The sequence below is a fragment of the Rutilus rutilus genome (genome assembly GCF_951802725.1).
Source record: "Rutilus rutilus genome assembly, chromosome: 14".
Taxonomy (NCBI): Eukaryota; Metazoa; Chordata; class Actinopteri; order Cypriniformes; family Leuciscidae; genus Rutilus; species Rutilus rutilus.
In genome coordinates this window covers 31270074-31287002 of record NC_140219.1, presented here as the reverse complement: position 1 = coordinate 31287002, position 16929 = coordinate 31270074, and the positions used below count along the sequence as shown (strand labels likewise).

Sequence of the window (16929 nt, the reverse complement as noted above, 5' to 3'; positions counted from 1 at the left end):
AATGCAAACAGATCCCACTGTTTAACTGCTCGAGGTACTAATGTTAGCGTCCCCTCAGCCTCGATTGAAACATACTGCTGTTCTTTCTCTACTAATGCAACATCCAGTCAACAAATGAATTACTTTATAATCATATGAAAGCATGTACTGTGGCGGTCTGTATACACACGGTTTGATTTGTCTGTTTTAAATCCGCATCTAAACTGAAGTGTGCAGCATACAGTCTCGCGTGTCAAAACAAACTCCACGAGGCGTCTGTGATGGTGCCTCTAGAGGCCGCTCTCGTACTGTATAATGACAGCGCACAGTAATGGACACAACCCGGAAAAACTATCGGTATAATGTTTACCGATAACAGCAATCAATGAATCGGTCGACCTCTATAAGCTTTATCGCTAGGCCAAATGTGTGCCTGTATATTAATGTGTTGGAGGAGAAAAGCAGTGCTCAGTTTTTTTTATCTTGTTTGCTCTGGTGCTCTTCATAATCCTGTCTCTGTCCTCCACATAAACAACAGTCGCTGTTTATCGTCACTCCTCCGTTCACCACATTTCAGAGCTAATTAATTGTGGCGCACTTGTATTTCAGAGCCACACTCTCTCTGCATCTGTCTGCACTCCGTCACTCTCCCCGCTGAAGAGTCAGATGTTTGAGCCACTCGGCCTCATCTCCGAGCCTGCGAAGGCATTAGCCTGTGGTTTACTCAGCTGCTGATATTTGGAGAGATGCAATTGTAGCTTTAATGACATCTGGATATGTGATTGAGGCGTCAGCAGCATGTGGCATGGGTGCTGTTACACGCTTCAGTTCACATCCCAGAGGCCTGAGAACTGCTTAGATGATGACGCTTAAAAGGGTTTATTGGTTTTGTTGAATAACAATAATGATTATCTCATGTTTCTTGTAGTACCTTGGCATGAAAATGTCAGTATATGTATGTAATCATACTATATTAGCATGATAAATGCCATGGCTATTACCATTCGATGTCACCACTGCATTTTTATTCATTGAATGTGATTCCAGTTAGTTATACAATATAAAGTAAAATTCAAAATGACGGATTTGCTCTTACAGAATGCGTTTTATTTGACTCGTGTTCAAACGGGTCATTGTCATGACCTTTCTTTAGTAGCTTTAGTAGTTCTTTGTGCTCTTTTCCCAAGGTCTTTTTCTGTTTCTCTCTCTCTCTTTCAGTATTTCAACAATGAGAAGTACGAGTCTGAGCGGTATGATGGTTTCCTGAAGGTGTACGAGTCGTCCTCTCTGAAGACGACCTCTACTCTGGCCTTGCTGAACTTCGGTCAGAGCGCCATCTTCACCGTCGGCCTCACCGCGATCATGGTGCTGGCAAGCAAAGGCATAATGGCAGGTGAAAATCAGTGATGTCACATTTCCATCACTAGATACACAAAACAGCTTTAGGGCTGTACTGAAGTCTTTTACCTTAATGGGTTCAACTTCTAGAACCGGATAGCTTTTTTTGTAGTGCTTCATCAACATGCGGTTGTACAATGATAAAATAAGAGCTGAATGTTCCCAATCCAACCAATAGAGGGAATGCATGTGACGTCACCGTCGGCCGGAGTGACTGCGGTTACACGCGCTGAGTGGCAAAAAGACTGAGCGGCAGCATTGGTTTTCAGCGTAAATGCCGACAAAAAACACATTTAAAACGGGAAAGAGCTTTGAGATTGACTGTACAACTAGATTTTACAAGAAATCTGAGGTATATTTTTACAGATTGCCGAAAGCTTCAGAACAGAGAAGCGAATGGGATCGCTGCAATTCACAGAAACAACTGGATCCAGACCGAGAAACGTGGATTTGCAGTTATCATTTTGTGTCAATATGCTCAATTTAGTGTTAAAATCATGCACTATATATTGTATTGACAACTCAATTAAAAATTTACCATCGTATATTCTGCATAATTGGATGTTTTTAAATAAACACTGACAAAAAACAAGTGCAAGTTTTAGGGCTGGACGATATGATGATATATATAACATTGATATAAGTGATCACATGGATTTCGACCTACAAATATTATATTTATATAAAGCGTTCACAGGCAAATTTGCTTTATGTATTTCCCCGGTGTTGAAACCAGGCACATATAAATGTCAGGAAACACGATTCCTGGATGCATGTCAGTATCCATGGATCGCTGGATCTTTGGTAAGTTGTAAGGAACACTTATATCGAGTCCAACCTTTAGTTTTCGCAGTTTCCCCTGTTAAACGCAGTCACACAGCAGCTCTTCTGCCACTCATTTCCGTCGGGAAAGTGACGTCAGTGCACACACACTCTATTAAAGCAGGTGTGAAAGTGTGTGTGTAAACAGGGTGTAATCGGTACTCTGGCTTCTTTCTTGCTGTAGGGACCATGACTGTGGGAGATCTAGTGATGGTGAACGGGCTCCTCTTCCAGCTCTCGCTGCCACTCAACTTCCTGGGCACCGTGTACCGAGAGACCAGACAGGCCCTCATCGACATGAACACGCTCTTCACGCTGCTCAACGTGGACACGAAAATAAAGGTGTGCTAGGCCTTCACTGCGGCCTGCTTCGCCGCTTTACTGGGTTATTTTAATGTGAAAGGAATACCCTGTGAATGGTGCTGTATTATTCGCTCTAGCCGCTCTAAAATGTCAGAGCTTTTTAAAATACCACGACAAGGGCTTTCTTTTATATTCGAATATTACAGATCGAAGCTCTAAAGCATGTCGTTCGTCCTAGTATTTGTTTTGATTTTGAAAACATTTTGAGTGTTTCCTGTCTTTCATAGCGTTAGTGGGGGGAGGTTGATGAATCTCATTCTTCGTTTGGCTAATTTCGAATGCAGCCTGTAATTACCGTGTATAAAATCTGTCTGATTGTTCGCCGCGATCAGTAATGGTTTTCACCGCATGACAGCACTGCCCATCAAGCCATTATTGCGAGACCCTAATTTGATGTCTCTAACGCATCTGTGTGTAGAATTAGAGTAAATGTGCCGAGTTCTATTGTTTTAGACGACGCCATTACAATCGATTGTCGTCGAAACCCGTTTGACAAGAAACTCCTGTTTCAAGCCTCAAAATGTACACTTTCAACTGCTAAATGTGTGTTCTTTCTGTTTTTTTAACCTCTGTGTCCTGAAGGAGAAAGAAATGGCCCCGCCGCTGCTCGTTGCTCCCCAGGAAGCCACCATCAGGTTTGAGGATGTGTATTTTGAGTACTTGGAGGGACAAAAGGTGCTTGACGGGGTTTCCTTTGAAGTCCCTGCAGGGAAAAAGGTGGCCATTGTTGGTGGCAGTGGATCTGGGTAAGTGCTCCAGGGAAGGTTTACTTGCATTATATTACCTTTAGCTTTCACTGAACTTCTGATCTTGGCACAATAGGGTACAAATTGGAGCCCTATTTCTTAGAAATACAACAATAAAGGCAAGAGTTATGAGAACTATTAGATAAGTTTGATTTATTGCCGTTTAAAACTGATATGATTGATATTTCATAATTTCAACGCTTTTTAAAGCATGGCAGGAAGTCAAGTATATAATCTCATACCATTTGCTTTACACACAGTTCAGGGTGGCCGCGGGTCCTTAAAAAGTCTTAAAATGTCTTAAATAAAGTTTTCCTAATAAAAGGCCTTAAAAAGTATTAAAATGTCTTAAATTCAGATTCGATAGGTCTTAAATATTTCTGGTCACGTTACCGCTAAAATTTCTCCAGTCTGACGGACCTAATGTCCGTCAAATAACCAGTGAAGCATCGAATCGCGAGAATGATTCAGATTTTATTACATAAACAGCTATTGATAATGATAATGTAGGCTTTTTCTGGTAACGCTGTTTCGTTATTTTAAATGTAGGCGCGTGGCAAGCGCGCTCATAATGTAAAGAGACGCCGGCGCGACCACAACATTGCCCAACATCAAATGGCAAACGTAAAATGCAAGCGGAACTAAACTGCTCGTTATTGTGTGGTTGAAGGACCGTTTATCAGTTTGGACCAGTGCAGCGTGAGCCGATCGTGATCATGCGACACTGTTACTACACAGCGCTAATAAGAGATACAGTAAATTAAACGTTTGAATTCGCCACAGAACTGACAGAAGTAATAACATCGCTGCGAGATCTAGTGAGAAGCATTCATATTTCTCCGTTATTAACGGATCAAACAGCGCTGACGTGGAAACCTGGAAGAAACATTGTGCCATGAATGAACTATCAGTGTCAAAAGATCAGCAACATTCACCATGGATTTACTGTAGAAACACTAACTGCAACCATATAAGTTTGGCAGGAATAGTAGGCTATAATGCCTTCAAGTAACATTACGTCGGTTTTATTTTGACATTATGAATACAATTGCTGCCCTCAAATGTTAATCTGAACTAAAATAAACCTTTGTTTATAACTACTACAATATGACATTTCATTTTTTCCAAGGAGCTGTTTTGTTTTATATGCTCCTAAGAAGAGTCAATTATAGCTATAGAATTGCTCAAAGTAAAAAAAAGATCATACTTTATGATGTTAGTTTTAATATAAAAAAGAATAAAAAATTTAAATCAAGGAAATTTCTCTGGCATTTATTTCTTTATGCTGTATCAAAAACGTACCGAACCGAACCATGACACAAGTGTATCGTATCGAACTGAACCGTGAATTTTGTGAACCGTTACACCCCTAATATATACGCATGTAATATAATGTGTATTTCCATCACAGGTTTGGTCTTAAATTTCATTGAAAGTGGCATTAAAAAGGTCTTAAAAAGTCTTAAATTTAACTTGTTCATATCTGTAGACACCCATTTGTTCGAGCTTAACCCTGTTACCAAAGCAAATGAGGCCAACCAACTTTTAAAGCTCAGATGTACTGTATACTCCCGGCAGAGCTCTTCTCTGTTCAGGGATGAACAGAAGTTTGAAACGGACAGTTTTCACAGACTACGATGCATTTTCACAGTTTTTTTATATTTTAAGTTGTTAAAAATGTAATGCATTTAAAACTCTATGCCAATAGCTGATAGAAACTTTGCTGACCCTTTGTTTAAACAACAGAACAATTGAAAAGTCCTATTTTGTACGCAGTTCGTGCAAAGTGTCTTTATGTTGGTCACGGTTGAGAACGTGCTTTAAGAATGTTTTCAATTTTTTCCAGGAAGAGCACAATCGTCCGATTGCTCTTTCGTTTCTACGAGCCACAGCAGGGCAACATCTACATCGCAGGCCAGAACATTCGTGATGTTGGTCTGGAGAGCTTGAGGAAAGCTGTGGGGGTCATACCGCAGGTGAGGGTTCGCCGTTCACACCGCCAGCGATAAAGCCACACGATCCCAGTCGTTTTAATGGAGAGCTGAAGATTTCCGCCGACAGGATACAGGCGTGTCCAACGATGTGGCAAAGTTGAGATGTGTTTAACTTTATGCAAATGAAGAGCGACTCGGCAACGTCAACCAATATGGAGTGAAGTCATTGAAGCGTACATGATCCGTCACAATATCCTGTAGCGGTCAGCAACTTTCCTATAGTTCGTGATTTGTCTCTGTGTACATACGGGGGTATTTGGCATGCCGACTGAATGCTTTCGTGAACCCAGAGAGACTTGTGCTTTCACTGCAGATAAACAGCTGCGATGGCAAAGAGCACTCGCTGTTTCTCATTCACATTTAATATTAAGCATTTTATGTATCGATTCCATTTATATTTAGGGTGTTTAGACGACTATGTACTAAAAACATTGGGGGGTTTTTTTCCTTGCTTTTTTTTCGTTTACAGACGACAACGTTGTCAAAACGATCACCGTTCACAAGGTTCCGCAAGAGCGACTAAAGTCGATAATGGCTTTGAAGCCTGATTTCAAAAGTTTGCGTTGTTTTGTAAATGAGTGACCAAGACGCATAAAGTTTTCAGTTTTTAGTTGAACTTAGTCTTTTCTCTCCAAAATGTTTGTTTTTAGCGGCAAGAAAGCTGATTCGCTGTCTACAGTAGAGCTGCACGATTCTGGATGAACTGAGAATCACAATTTTTTTTGGTTTCAAATAGAGATCATGATTCTCACAAGATTCAACAGACAACTAAACAGAAAAAAACATGTAATGTACTAGAGGTTCTGACATAATGTTAATTGCTTCAGTTAAGATGTTTAAAAAAGAAATCGGTTTGAATGAATAATTCAATGACTTGCTCATAAATCCTTCACTTGTTTCATCTAATGAATGGATGAATCGGCGCCTTTAAATTAATCTCTTGAATTAATGATTCAAAGACAAATAAATGTAAGTCACTTGTCGCCAGCTTTTGGCATAACGATGTAATTGATACAATCTTATTCATTTGATGCGTCTATTAACTTTCAAAAGGTGATGTGCTCTATTTTGATCGCTACTGTAGACATAAATCAGTGTTTATATCCGAACTATAAACTTCTGATATAATTTGAACATTTGTAACGCGGAAATACTGATTCTGAGTTGTTGGAAAGACTGTTTGTGAAAGGAACACTCCACCGTTTTTTTAAATAGGGATTATTCACCTTCTTTCCTACATTTATATAGGTGGGCAAATGCATTTTTGTCTCAGTGCATGCATTGTTTTAGTTTGACAGGGTCGGCTCTAGCTTAGCTTAGCATAATGAATGGAATCCTTTGTTGCCAGCTAGCATGTCCTAAGTAAAAGTGATATAAAAAAAAAAAAAAAAACACCTAATTACTTCTTGTGGCCTGCGTATTCACAACAAGTACAAATAGTGATGTAGATTAACACTAGGCGATTTCCTATGCAGATATTGACTTGGGACTATATTAGGGGGAAGCAATGGCGAAGCACTGCTACTTGGGTGCAGAGATATCACGCCCAAGTAGCAGTGCTTCGCCTGTGCTTCCCCCTAATATAGTCCTTAATATATAAGTCAATATCTGCCTAGGAAATCGCCTAGTGTTAATCTGCATCACTATTTGTACTTCTTGTGAATACGCAGGCCACAAGAAGTAATTAGGTGTTTTAAAAAAAAATGTATATCACTTTTACTCAGGACATGCTAGCTGGCAACAAAGGATTCCATTCATTATGCTAAGCTAAGCTAGAGCCGACCCTGTCAAACTAAAACAATGCATGCACTGAGACAAAAATGCATTTGCCCACCTATATAAAAGTAGGAAAGAAAGTGAATAAGCCCTATTTAAAAAAACGGTGGAGTGTTCCTTGAAGTTTCATGCATGACAACTGCTTTCTCAGGTTCAGTGAACGCAGATTTGAATGTTCGCTATGATTTGACTTGTCAAAGGTTTAAAAGACGGGCGAATCGTTGTCATTTAGGAATAAGATTGCGTGGGTCTTTGGATCGGGATCTTTAAAAGATTAATCGTGCAGCTCTAGTCTACACCACGGAGTAACATCTCAAACATTACTAGGCATTACTGGAAGTGTAAACAGCTTAAGAGCTATCAGATTATCACCTCCTTAAAAAACAAATGTAACAGCGAAAGTTGTCTTTTTTTCTTCTTTAAAAAAAAAAGAAATCTCTATTAGAAACTAGTTTCTTTTTTCTAAGTAAGGTGCCATGGGAACCATAATCAGACTTAATTTGAGGCTGTGGAAAAATAAAAAAATTCATGAAACTTATTTGTATGCCATGTTGGTTTTAAAAGCATCTACTGAGAAATCAAATGTAAATATAATTTCAGGATGCTGTGCTTTTCCACAATACCATATTTTACAATCTGCTGTATGGGAACATCAACGCCACAGCGGAGGACGTGTACCGGGTGGCCAGACTTGCAGGAATCCACGACGCCATTCTCAAAATGCCTCACGGATACGAGACGCAGGTCGGAGAACGAGGCCTGAAGCTCTCAGGTACACACCTCATTCTTTGTCTCAGGAGTGTTTCCGAAAAGAGAGACGAGCACCTTGGGTTTAGAGGACCAGGGTTAGTTTCTTCTTGAGTGATCTGGTGCATGTTGTGTTGTGACAGGTGGAGAAAAGCAGCGTGTGGCCATCGCACGGGCGATCCTCAAGAACCCTCCCATCCTGCTGTACGACGAGGCCACATCTTCTCTAGACTCTATCACTGAAGAGGTAAGAGCTTTGAACTCTTTATCAATTAAATAGTAGATTCCTTAATAGGGGTGTGAACCGACACTGGTCTCACGGTTCGGTTCGATTACGATTATCATGTCATCGATTCAGTTCAGTTCGATATCGCGATGCACTGCATCCTCAATTTTACATTTTACGTCAAAAGTGATGTGCGCACGTGTGTGTGCTCGCCTGTTCGGGAAGTCGCATTGACAGAAACAGTGACATTCCAGACAGTTTAAGTTTCAAGGGAGTAAAGCTTGTTTATGCCATTAAGAAAAGGAAAATCTGTCAAATTAATTTTGTTTTAAAGAAATGTCCATTTAAAAGCAGCGCTCATTAATCTGTGTATTGTTACCATTTATCAAGTTAGTGGTATTACCTCCTGCATATTCTATTTGTGCGTGACACAGCGCACACAGCGCGTCTTCTGCAGGTCGTGCTTACCAGGTTGTTCATAAAAGCCGAAATGTGGCCAGATGTCGGCTTTTAAAGTAGTTGGAGCATTTTTAATATTCTCGCACTCGCTTCTCATCTCCCTCTGCCATTGTATGCTACCTCGACAAATGACGTCAGAAAAGCGTCAGTACATTATAATCAGTTATGGTCTATTACTGAACCGATACTAGTGCTGCACGATTAATCATATCGCGATGTCAAGCCTACATGATTATATGACGCAAAATGCTGCGATTTTATATTAAATAAACAATTTAGCGCTGTTAACGCAATTAACGCAGCATCTGTTAATTTTTGGCATCCTTTGGCTAGTGTTACATGATCCCGCTCTTATTCATGCAAATGCTTTTAAACCATTCATGCGCGATAAGACAAAAAAGAATGTCCTGACTGTGACACACAGAAAGACTCGCGCTAATATCATGCGTGCGCACAAAACAGCATGCCAGAATATAGTTCTCTTTCGAGCTTGAACGAACAATAACACACACAATTATGCCAAAATGTCTTTTTGTCGAGTATCTTCATAACATAAGAGCGGTCTTATGATGAACGTGAAGAGTTGTGACTCGTGAGAGAATGAGGCGCGTGAGATCCGCGTCTCTGTCAGCAGCGGCTGGTCTTAAAGGGACAGTACACAGTAGCCACTAATTATATCTGTCGCTAAAGTTAATCAAAGAACAAAGGGAACAGAGAAAAACACTCACTGCTCTTGACTAAAGAACTTTTTTCTTTAGGCAGATTATCACTAATCTGTGTGTGCATTTATTTTCCTTGAGAACCAAGCAAGTTGACTCATGAAACCATTTGTTTATTATATCGCATATCGCAATCGCAATATTGACCTCAATTATCGCAATATGACATTTTCCCCAAATCGTGAAGCCCTAACCGATACCGAATCGTCCTCGTCTGCATCGCGATGCATCGTAGAAACGAAAATTTTTTACACCCCAGTGTTTCCCCTATAAATTTTTCCAGCAGCGGTGCTGTCACGTGCCGGAGGTTGTTACCAAGCCGCTCGCGGGGGAAGATTTAAGATTTTTTTTTTTTTTTAATAACCCCTTAAACCATGACTTCTGGCAAGTTTTGTGGATAGAACTTGACATTTTGAGACATACATTTTGAGGCTCAAATGTAAGAAAGGGGCACTATGTATAAAAAAAAAATATATATATTACGGCTGGGAATCGATAAAAAAAAAAACTAACTAATTAATCGCACAATTTGCTGTGATTAATCGCAATTAATTGCATTTCCTCCAAACTTGTAATCATCAATATTTAAATGTAGAATCACTAATTAAATCAAACACACAAAAAATGGGGAAAAAAGAAAAATGTCCACACAAATTGGACAGAAAATAGCCCTATATTAAAATATAAAACATCAATATATTATTCTTCATTCAGTTCTATGCAACATACTCAGATTTAACAGATTTATTTTTTGACTAATTGTCAAAATAAAGTATAGTCATACAAAGCTATTATTACCAGAGTATGGGATCAGAGCAGGTAATTTTACCATGCATACTACTGAGAAATTTCACGTTATTTGAGCGGGACTTTGCTTTTCCAGTGCGTGATCGGTACATGATTGGAGCGTTTGGGCCGTTAACCACAGAGCAGAACGCGCATCGCAAACACGGAGCGGAACATTGAACATTGAGCAGAGAGCGCAGTGCGCCGACACACACTCACACACACTCGGAACCGAGAGCGCGGCGCAAACACGGAGCGGAAAAGACTCGCACGTAAAGTTACTCAAACAAGCTGCGCGAGAATGAAACCGTATCGCCGAACACGGAGGGGCGGGACGGCATATTTTCCATAGAGTCTAGACAGTCAAAAAATGGACACAGCGACCCCATAGACTTCAACGGAGAAAAGTTCGTACCGCTTTCTCCTTTGCACAAGCGCTTGCTCGCTCTCCCGTGGCGTCTGTCGTTGCTATGCCAACCATGAACTGAGGCGCGCCTGAAAACCTTTTGATCTGTCCATGCTGAAAACGTGCGCGCCGCGTCGCTTCTATAATGAGCGCGCTTGCCACGCGCCCACATTTGAGATATGTGCATGTGAACGGCTCCTTTTATGGCAACGTGTGTAAGTGAATGTCGTGATATTATTGATCATGTGAAGATTTTGCAGCGGCGCTGAAAATCCAGCGGCGGCGCTGCGCCGCTGCTTAATACATTGTCGGGGAAACACTGCACCCCTATTCCTTAATAACATGTACGAAAACACAGTTGCACAAGCTGTGTGAAATTTCCGTGTTTTCACTGTTATACGGTAGGGGGCGCTATTACACATCTTCTGAAAGAGCATTGAATCTCCTGATCTAAACACATGCGAAGAAGCAGAAACAAGCGATAGCACACGTAAGCACTAAGCAGAATTAGATGTAAAATAACATGATCATCAACATTAAACAGCAGATAAATCAAAATTGCCTAATGTTACTGACGAGCTGTAGGACCGTGAAGCTTTGGGGGTGTTGATGGACTCGATCTACTCCATCTGTGTTTTGGTCATTGTTCTGAATCCCATCCAGATGTAGTCTCTTGACAAAAAATGTGTTTTTTCAGCTTTTTGCTATTTGTTTTATGAAATTTACCCACATTCAAGTGTTGATGATTATGCATGAAGCTAGAATAAAAGGTTTTTTTTTTTTTTTTTTTTAAAGCAGAGACTGTTCTTTCTTTTGATATATTGCATTTTCAGATATTCGTACAACAAAATATTCTGGGGACCCTGACATTTTTGTGAAAATGATCAAAAATGCTGGCGGTGGCTTACAACTCTTTCCCTGCCAGCGTTTTGGCAAAAAGTTAAAGGGGTGGTTGATTATGATTTCACTTTTCTAACTTTAGCTAGTGTGAAATGTTGCTGTTTGAGCATAAACAACATCTGCAAAGTTACAACACTCAAAGTTCAAAGCAAAGGAAGATATTTGCTTTTAAAGAAAAGGACTACAACAAACGGCTGGTTGGCACTACACGACATTCCTCCCGGGTTAGTGACATCACTAACCCTAGAATTTACATAAACCCCACCCCCGGGAACACGCAGTCCATGTTGAGAATAGGAAAAGTTGTTGTATAAGAGTACATTTGTGAGTCAGCTCAAACTTTAGCATCCATCTTTTCACATGCAATAGAAAGTCCCTCTGTGTGCATCTCACAACAGTTCCTATACGAGCGATTTATAGATTTATCATGACAGAATATCTTAATTGAAGATAGTTAACTTAACATCAGCAACATAAATTCATCAACTAACCATTCAGAGACGTCCTGTTGCATATTCTACATGTTGTCACTTCTTCTTGAGTCTCTCCATCTTTGTCTGACTCCGTTTTAACATTAAAGGCAGAACAGTTTCTGTCATTTTAGTGTGTCTGCGTGAGGTAATAGCAGCTGCTAACACACTTGAAACCCCGCCCTCTGCAGCAGCTCATTTGCATTTAAAGGGCCAGGCACAAAATGGTGCGTTTTTGCAAACCCTCAAAAAGTGACAACTTTAACTTGCTATATAAAAATATCTGTGGGGTATTTTGCGCTAAAACTTCACACACACATTCTGGGGACATCATAGATATATTTTACATCTTGTGAAAAGGGCATTTTACCACCCCTTTAAGTGAACGTAAACAGTTGAGAAAGGAATCAGGGGCCGGATTCACGAAACACTCTTTAGAAAGAAATTCTTCTTAACTGCTACTTTCTAATTTAAGAAAAAAAAGATAAGAATATTTTGTATTCACAAAAACTTTTCTTAAGAAAGAAGATAAGAACATTCTTAAGACAACATTTACGGAGTATTCATATTCCTGAACAGAATGCTCTTAAAAAATAATCGTAAATAACTTCTTAAAGTTAGGATAACCTCCAACCGGTCTCAAATCCCCAAAGGTGAGATGATTAATGACTTTGTTGGGTTGTTTTAAAGATTAAGCATTACAACATAATACAAGCTGCACAGAATGCATATTACTAGTATCAGGAGTGTGGACAAAGGGCACAGATCGATCATAGAGGGAACGCGTATACATGATGTGTTCCCTCTGGCCAGAACTAGCGAGGCAGCACACACCGATACAGGACGCGTTCACTGTAGAAAGAGCGCAATAAAGACAGAGCGCAAATTAATGGGAAAGACCTCGGCATTTTGACACTGGCCCTTTTCATTTTAACTTGTCATGGTGCATTAAAATCTCAGCGCTGAGTGATTAAATCCCATTAAGCTAGTCGGACAAAAATAGTCTGAGTTTATGATATCTATGGTAATCTGCAGGTGGTGCAAAAAAGGGGTTTTTCATTCGGGAAGTCTTCGGCAATACCCACCTTTCAATCAAATAACACCAAAGCCAATAAGCCATTCATTTTCTTAAGAACAAAATGAAGATGTTTTAGAGAAAATATTTGAGAACGTAAGAATTTCTCAAGAATTGCACTTCTTAGAATTTATCTTAAGATATTTCTTAAGTTCTTTTTGTGAATCCGGAACCGAATGTGTATCATCAATCATCCCCTAACCCCCACCCTAACATATTTTTTCTTTCTTGCTGATCCAAAAAGGATCCGAACTGTGAGTTTTGTGATGCTTTGCACCACTAAAATACACAGAAATAAGTCAAAATGTCGTGTATGTCTAAAGTAAACACAAACAGTTGAGAGAAAATACAATGTGTAACAGTAAATTAGATCTGTGCATTCGGTCGTAAAGGGATAGGTCACCCAAACATTACAATTCTGTCAATAATCACTCACTCTCAAATCATTTGAAACCTGTGAGACTTTCGTTCATCTTTGAAACACAAATATATCTTAAAGGTATAGCGGAGGATTTTCTTTTTCCGGGTGGATCATCAAGACTATTGGTCCTCCTAAGTGTCAATCATTCTGGTGATATGTTTACGTAAGGCCGTCGCACGTGCATTCACACGATGGCGTGCGCTCAAAACACAGGTTGGGCTTCCCACTGATGCCTCAGTCGCGAAGTTTCTACTTGACAGGTAAAGTTTGGCATGCTATTTGGAGAAATCCATTTAAAATCACTGCTAGTAAAAGTTAATGTAAGCTATGATTAGCTCGTGCATGCTCTCTCGTGCACACGTTTAATAGGCGTTCCCTCTCGGGAGCAGGTAGAGTGTTGCGCATGTGCATTTTTGCAAAAAGTGGAGAGGGCGGTTCTTATCTAAAATTCGGGAAAGTCCTCCGCTATACCTTTAATGAAATCTGAGAGATCTCTGTCCCTCCATTGACAGCTATGCAACTGACACTTTGACACTTCAAAAAGTTCATAAAGGGATCGGAAAACTAATCCATATAAATCGACTGGTTTAGTAAAAAATGTTCTGAAGAGACATGATCGCTTTATATGACCAGCAGATTTAATTTAGGCTTTTATTCACAAGTCACATGTCTAAAATGTTGGTGTCATACTATGTTTATTTATTAGAATGCAACGTAACATGGGTCAAAACTATTAAACCTGGCAAATATTTATTTGCAACTGAGCCAAATTTTGTCAGGGCAGTCTGAACCGTTGGCTCGACCGGGCCTCAAGGTTTATCCGCCTAACTGTTTAGCAGTGTAGTAGATCACCAACAGATCTTTGAAGAAAGAATATCTGCTCAATACTGCTAGTTTTCCCCTGTTTTGAGAACACTTCATTTGATATTTACACTAAGCTTTTTCATTCTCATGAGGCTTTATGCCTTATTATAGTCAAGGAAGTGTTTGCTCTGTTGGCTTTCTCCTGTTTTAATGTATCTTATTGTCAGAAGGTCTTCATATAAATCCTGTCAATCATATCAGAGCTTGTTATTGCAGAGAAATGTTGCTGTCATGAGGCAGACGGTTCCTTAATGAAAAATATCACTTCAACCTTGCACTCTCATTCAGAGGAGTGAGGATAAAAGAGAAACAACACTTTTCAAACACACCATGATTTTTTTATTTTTTTCATTTTCTTTGCAGAATATTATGACTTCCATGAAGAAGATGGTGAGGGACAGAACATCTGTCTTTATTGCACACCGGCTGTCCACCATTGTGGATGCAGATGAGATTATTGTGCTAAACCAGGTAAGCTCGCCCTGAAGCCTATAAATATGTGTGACAGATGGCGAAACATACAGAAATCACGTTCAGGAAGCGTATGCATAATTCAAGAATAGTGTTAAATCACCAAAACTATGAAGTTTCACACCAACATTTTGCAATGCATTCGACACTGAAGCTGCAGTGTTACCACCAGGTCAAAGTTCAGTCAATTTTGAACCCTGACCCCAATGGCTGCTGACCTTTTAAAGGGCAGCCAATGATTATTGGTCCATTTATAACGATCACCTAAATAGCGAGTTACATTACAAGGAGTACTTATTATTGACTGTACAATGTGAATGTAAAAAATGAAAGCTATAAATGTCCACTCCCTTTTATTCTGTGGTTTGAATGTATGCAGGAAGTGGTTATATATGACAGTGAGCGGAGATTATCTGAACCCGTGTCAATACAGTGCAAATTGATTTTGACGAAAAGCGGGACTGGAAATTATTAAGGATTGCATGACTATTGAGTTTTATTTGTGCACTAGTTGTAGAATTGACATGTGACGCAGGAGATCTGTCCTGTTTCTGGCCAGTCCAGCATGACGTCGACCGAGAGTGTGCGAGTGGAGAGACGATGCAGGCGAGAAACAAAAGCTCACATCGCTCCATTGAAGGATTCATGCTGCTTGTGTTGCCATGAATGTTGCAAAGAAACACTCGCTTACTGTGTCTGTCAGACACAGTCTGGTGAATCCAGGTTCACTTTATATGTTTGACTATTTCAGGTTATTATAGAAAGAGAATGATGTGCTTTTGATGCAGTTTTTGATCAAACGATGGTCCTCCTGCTGTCGCCACGTGTAGATCAAGCTCAACTGTTCAGCCAAACCCAATGCATCGACTAGTGAATGCAGTTAAGATGTGGACATGTACGTTAAGTTGGATTTAAGTTCCTCCTGAAATCGCCTTTATGTGATTGTTGTCTGCTCTGCTTTTCCCATGGAGGTCAAAGCAGCACTAGGGGCATGTCAATGTTATTAAACAATAACATTGTTTAAAATAATGGATTAAAATGAATATATTTGCATATATTGTTGTATTTTGCATTGAGGTGCAAATGTTTTTGGTGGCGCTGCTTGGATTGCCGGTCTACTTGGAAACAAGTGGTGTGATCAGTTTAATTTCAGATGTTCAGATGGACTGGAAGAAAGCATTCACATCTTTTTTTTTTTTCCATTCCAAACATCATGGCGACGGATGCTGGTAGGTTTACGTATACCGCAGTCACTGCACTGGCCTTTATTGTTAATTGAAGGAGACGTAGGCGTGTATCCAAGCATTAATGGCAAGAAAAGACCCTTAAACTTGGAGAGGCACATACGAGGTGTTTCTGGGTGTTTCTCCCTCATTTCTGATTCAAGGTCTTGATTTTGGCATTTATTTGAGGTTTAGAATCCAGTATTTCCGTAATACTTTTGTCTTTTATGAGTTAAATGAAGAACTCTGTCTCGTCTTCAGTCCAAACATCTACGTCAGGTGACCTGTAAATGCGCAAATATTGTTCTGTTTATTATAAGCCCTCCAGTTTTATCATATACAGCTTTAAATGTTCAAGCTCAGGATGTATTCTGATTGGCTGTCAATGTTTTTATCGTTTATCAGCTGGAAAAAAAATAGTCCTTTGTTTCCGTGACAAACTGATTCTGACAGTATTGTTCTTTACTGTCCTTCAGGGTTCGAATTATGATTTCATCTTTGTGGGGGTCTCTTAAAAAAAAAAAAAAAAAAAAAAAAAGAGTAGCCTATGAGCAGGCTTAATAATGTAATATAAAAATATAAAAATGTGTAAATATAAGACAAATTTAATTTTAAAAAAAAGCGTTGGTAACACAATTCAATTTAAATAGTACATTTGGTTTAATGAGGTCTAAGATGTTGTGAGTTGTAGAATTTTCACATGAGTAAATAAATAGATCCGACAAGTTTAAACGTGTACTTAAGTGGTCCAGTGGTAAAACTTTTGCCAAGCGTGTCAGAGGTTCTCGGTTCGAATCCGTACTCATATAGTTTTTTTTTTCTTTTTATCAAATCCGATTATGTTTATCACTGGTTGTATATCAGGCAGAGACACGTTTGTGTGCATTTTGTTTTGTAATTTCACTGGAACGAATAGAGAGTCTCCACAACGGATTGAAGCGAGTGAAGACTGTGCGCGAGCCACAAACAAACACAGTATCCGCGCCACTGATCGCAGCGGCAACGAGCACTTTGATCACTTGATTTAAGCATAAGGATGTAGTGTGATGACGATCCGAGATCCCGTGAGATCCATGTGTTTGGC

The 16929-nt window shown here is 39.7% G+C and overlaps 1 protein-coding gene across 2 annotated transcripts in view; it reads left to right on the top strand.

Annotated features, from left to right (window-relative positions):
- The window catches only part of abcb7 (ATP-binding cassette, sub-family B (MDR/TAP), member 7), a 52159-nt gene that overhangs the window by 30211 nt on the left and 5019 nt on the right, over positions 1-16929 (top strand). For both annotated transcript variants that reach the window (XM_084429948.1, XM_084429947.1), the window contains exons 9-15: positions 1198-1372; positions 2384-2541; positions 3145-3308; positions 5155-5284; positions 7679-7850; positions 7969-8072; positions 14515-14622. In XM_084429948.1, the coding sequence (XP_084286074.1) occupies positions 1198-1372; positions 2384-2541; positions 3145-3308; positions 5155-5284; positions 7679-7850; positions 7969-8072; positions 14515-14622 (1011 nt within the window). The remainder of the gene's footprint in view (positions 1-1197; positions 1373-2383; positions 2542-3144; positions 3309-5154; positions 5285-7678; positions 7851-7968; positions 8073-14514; positions 14623-16929) is intronic.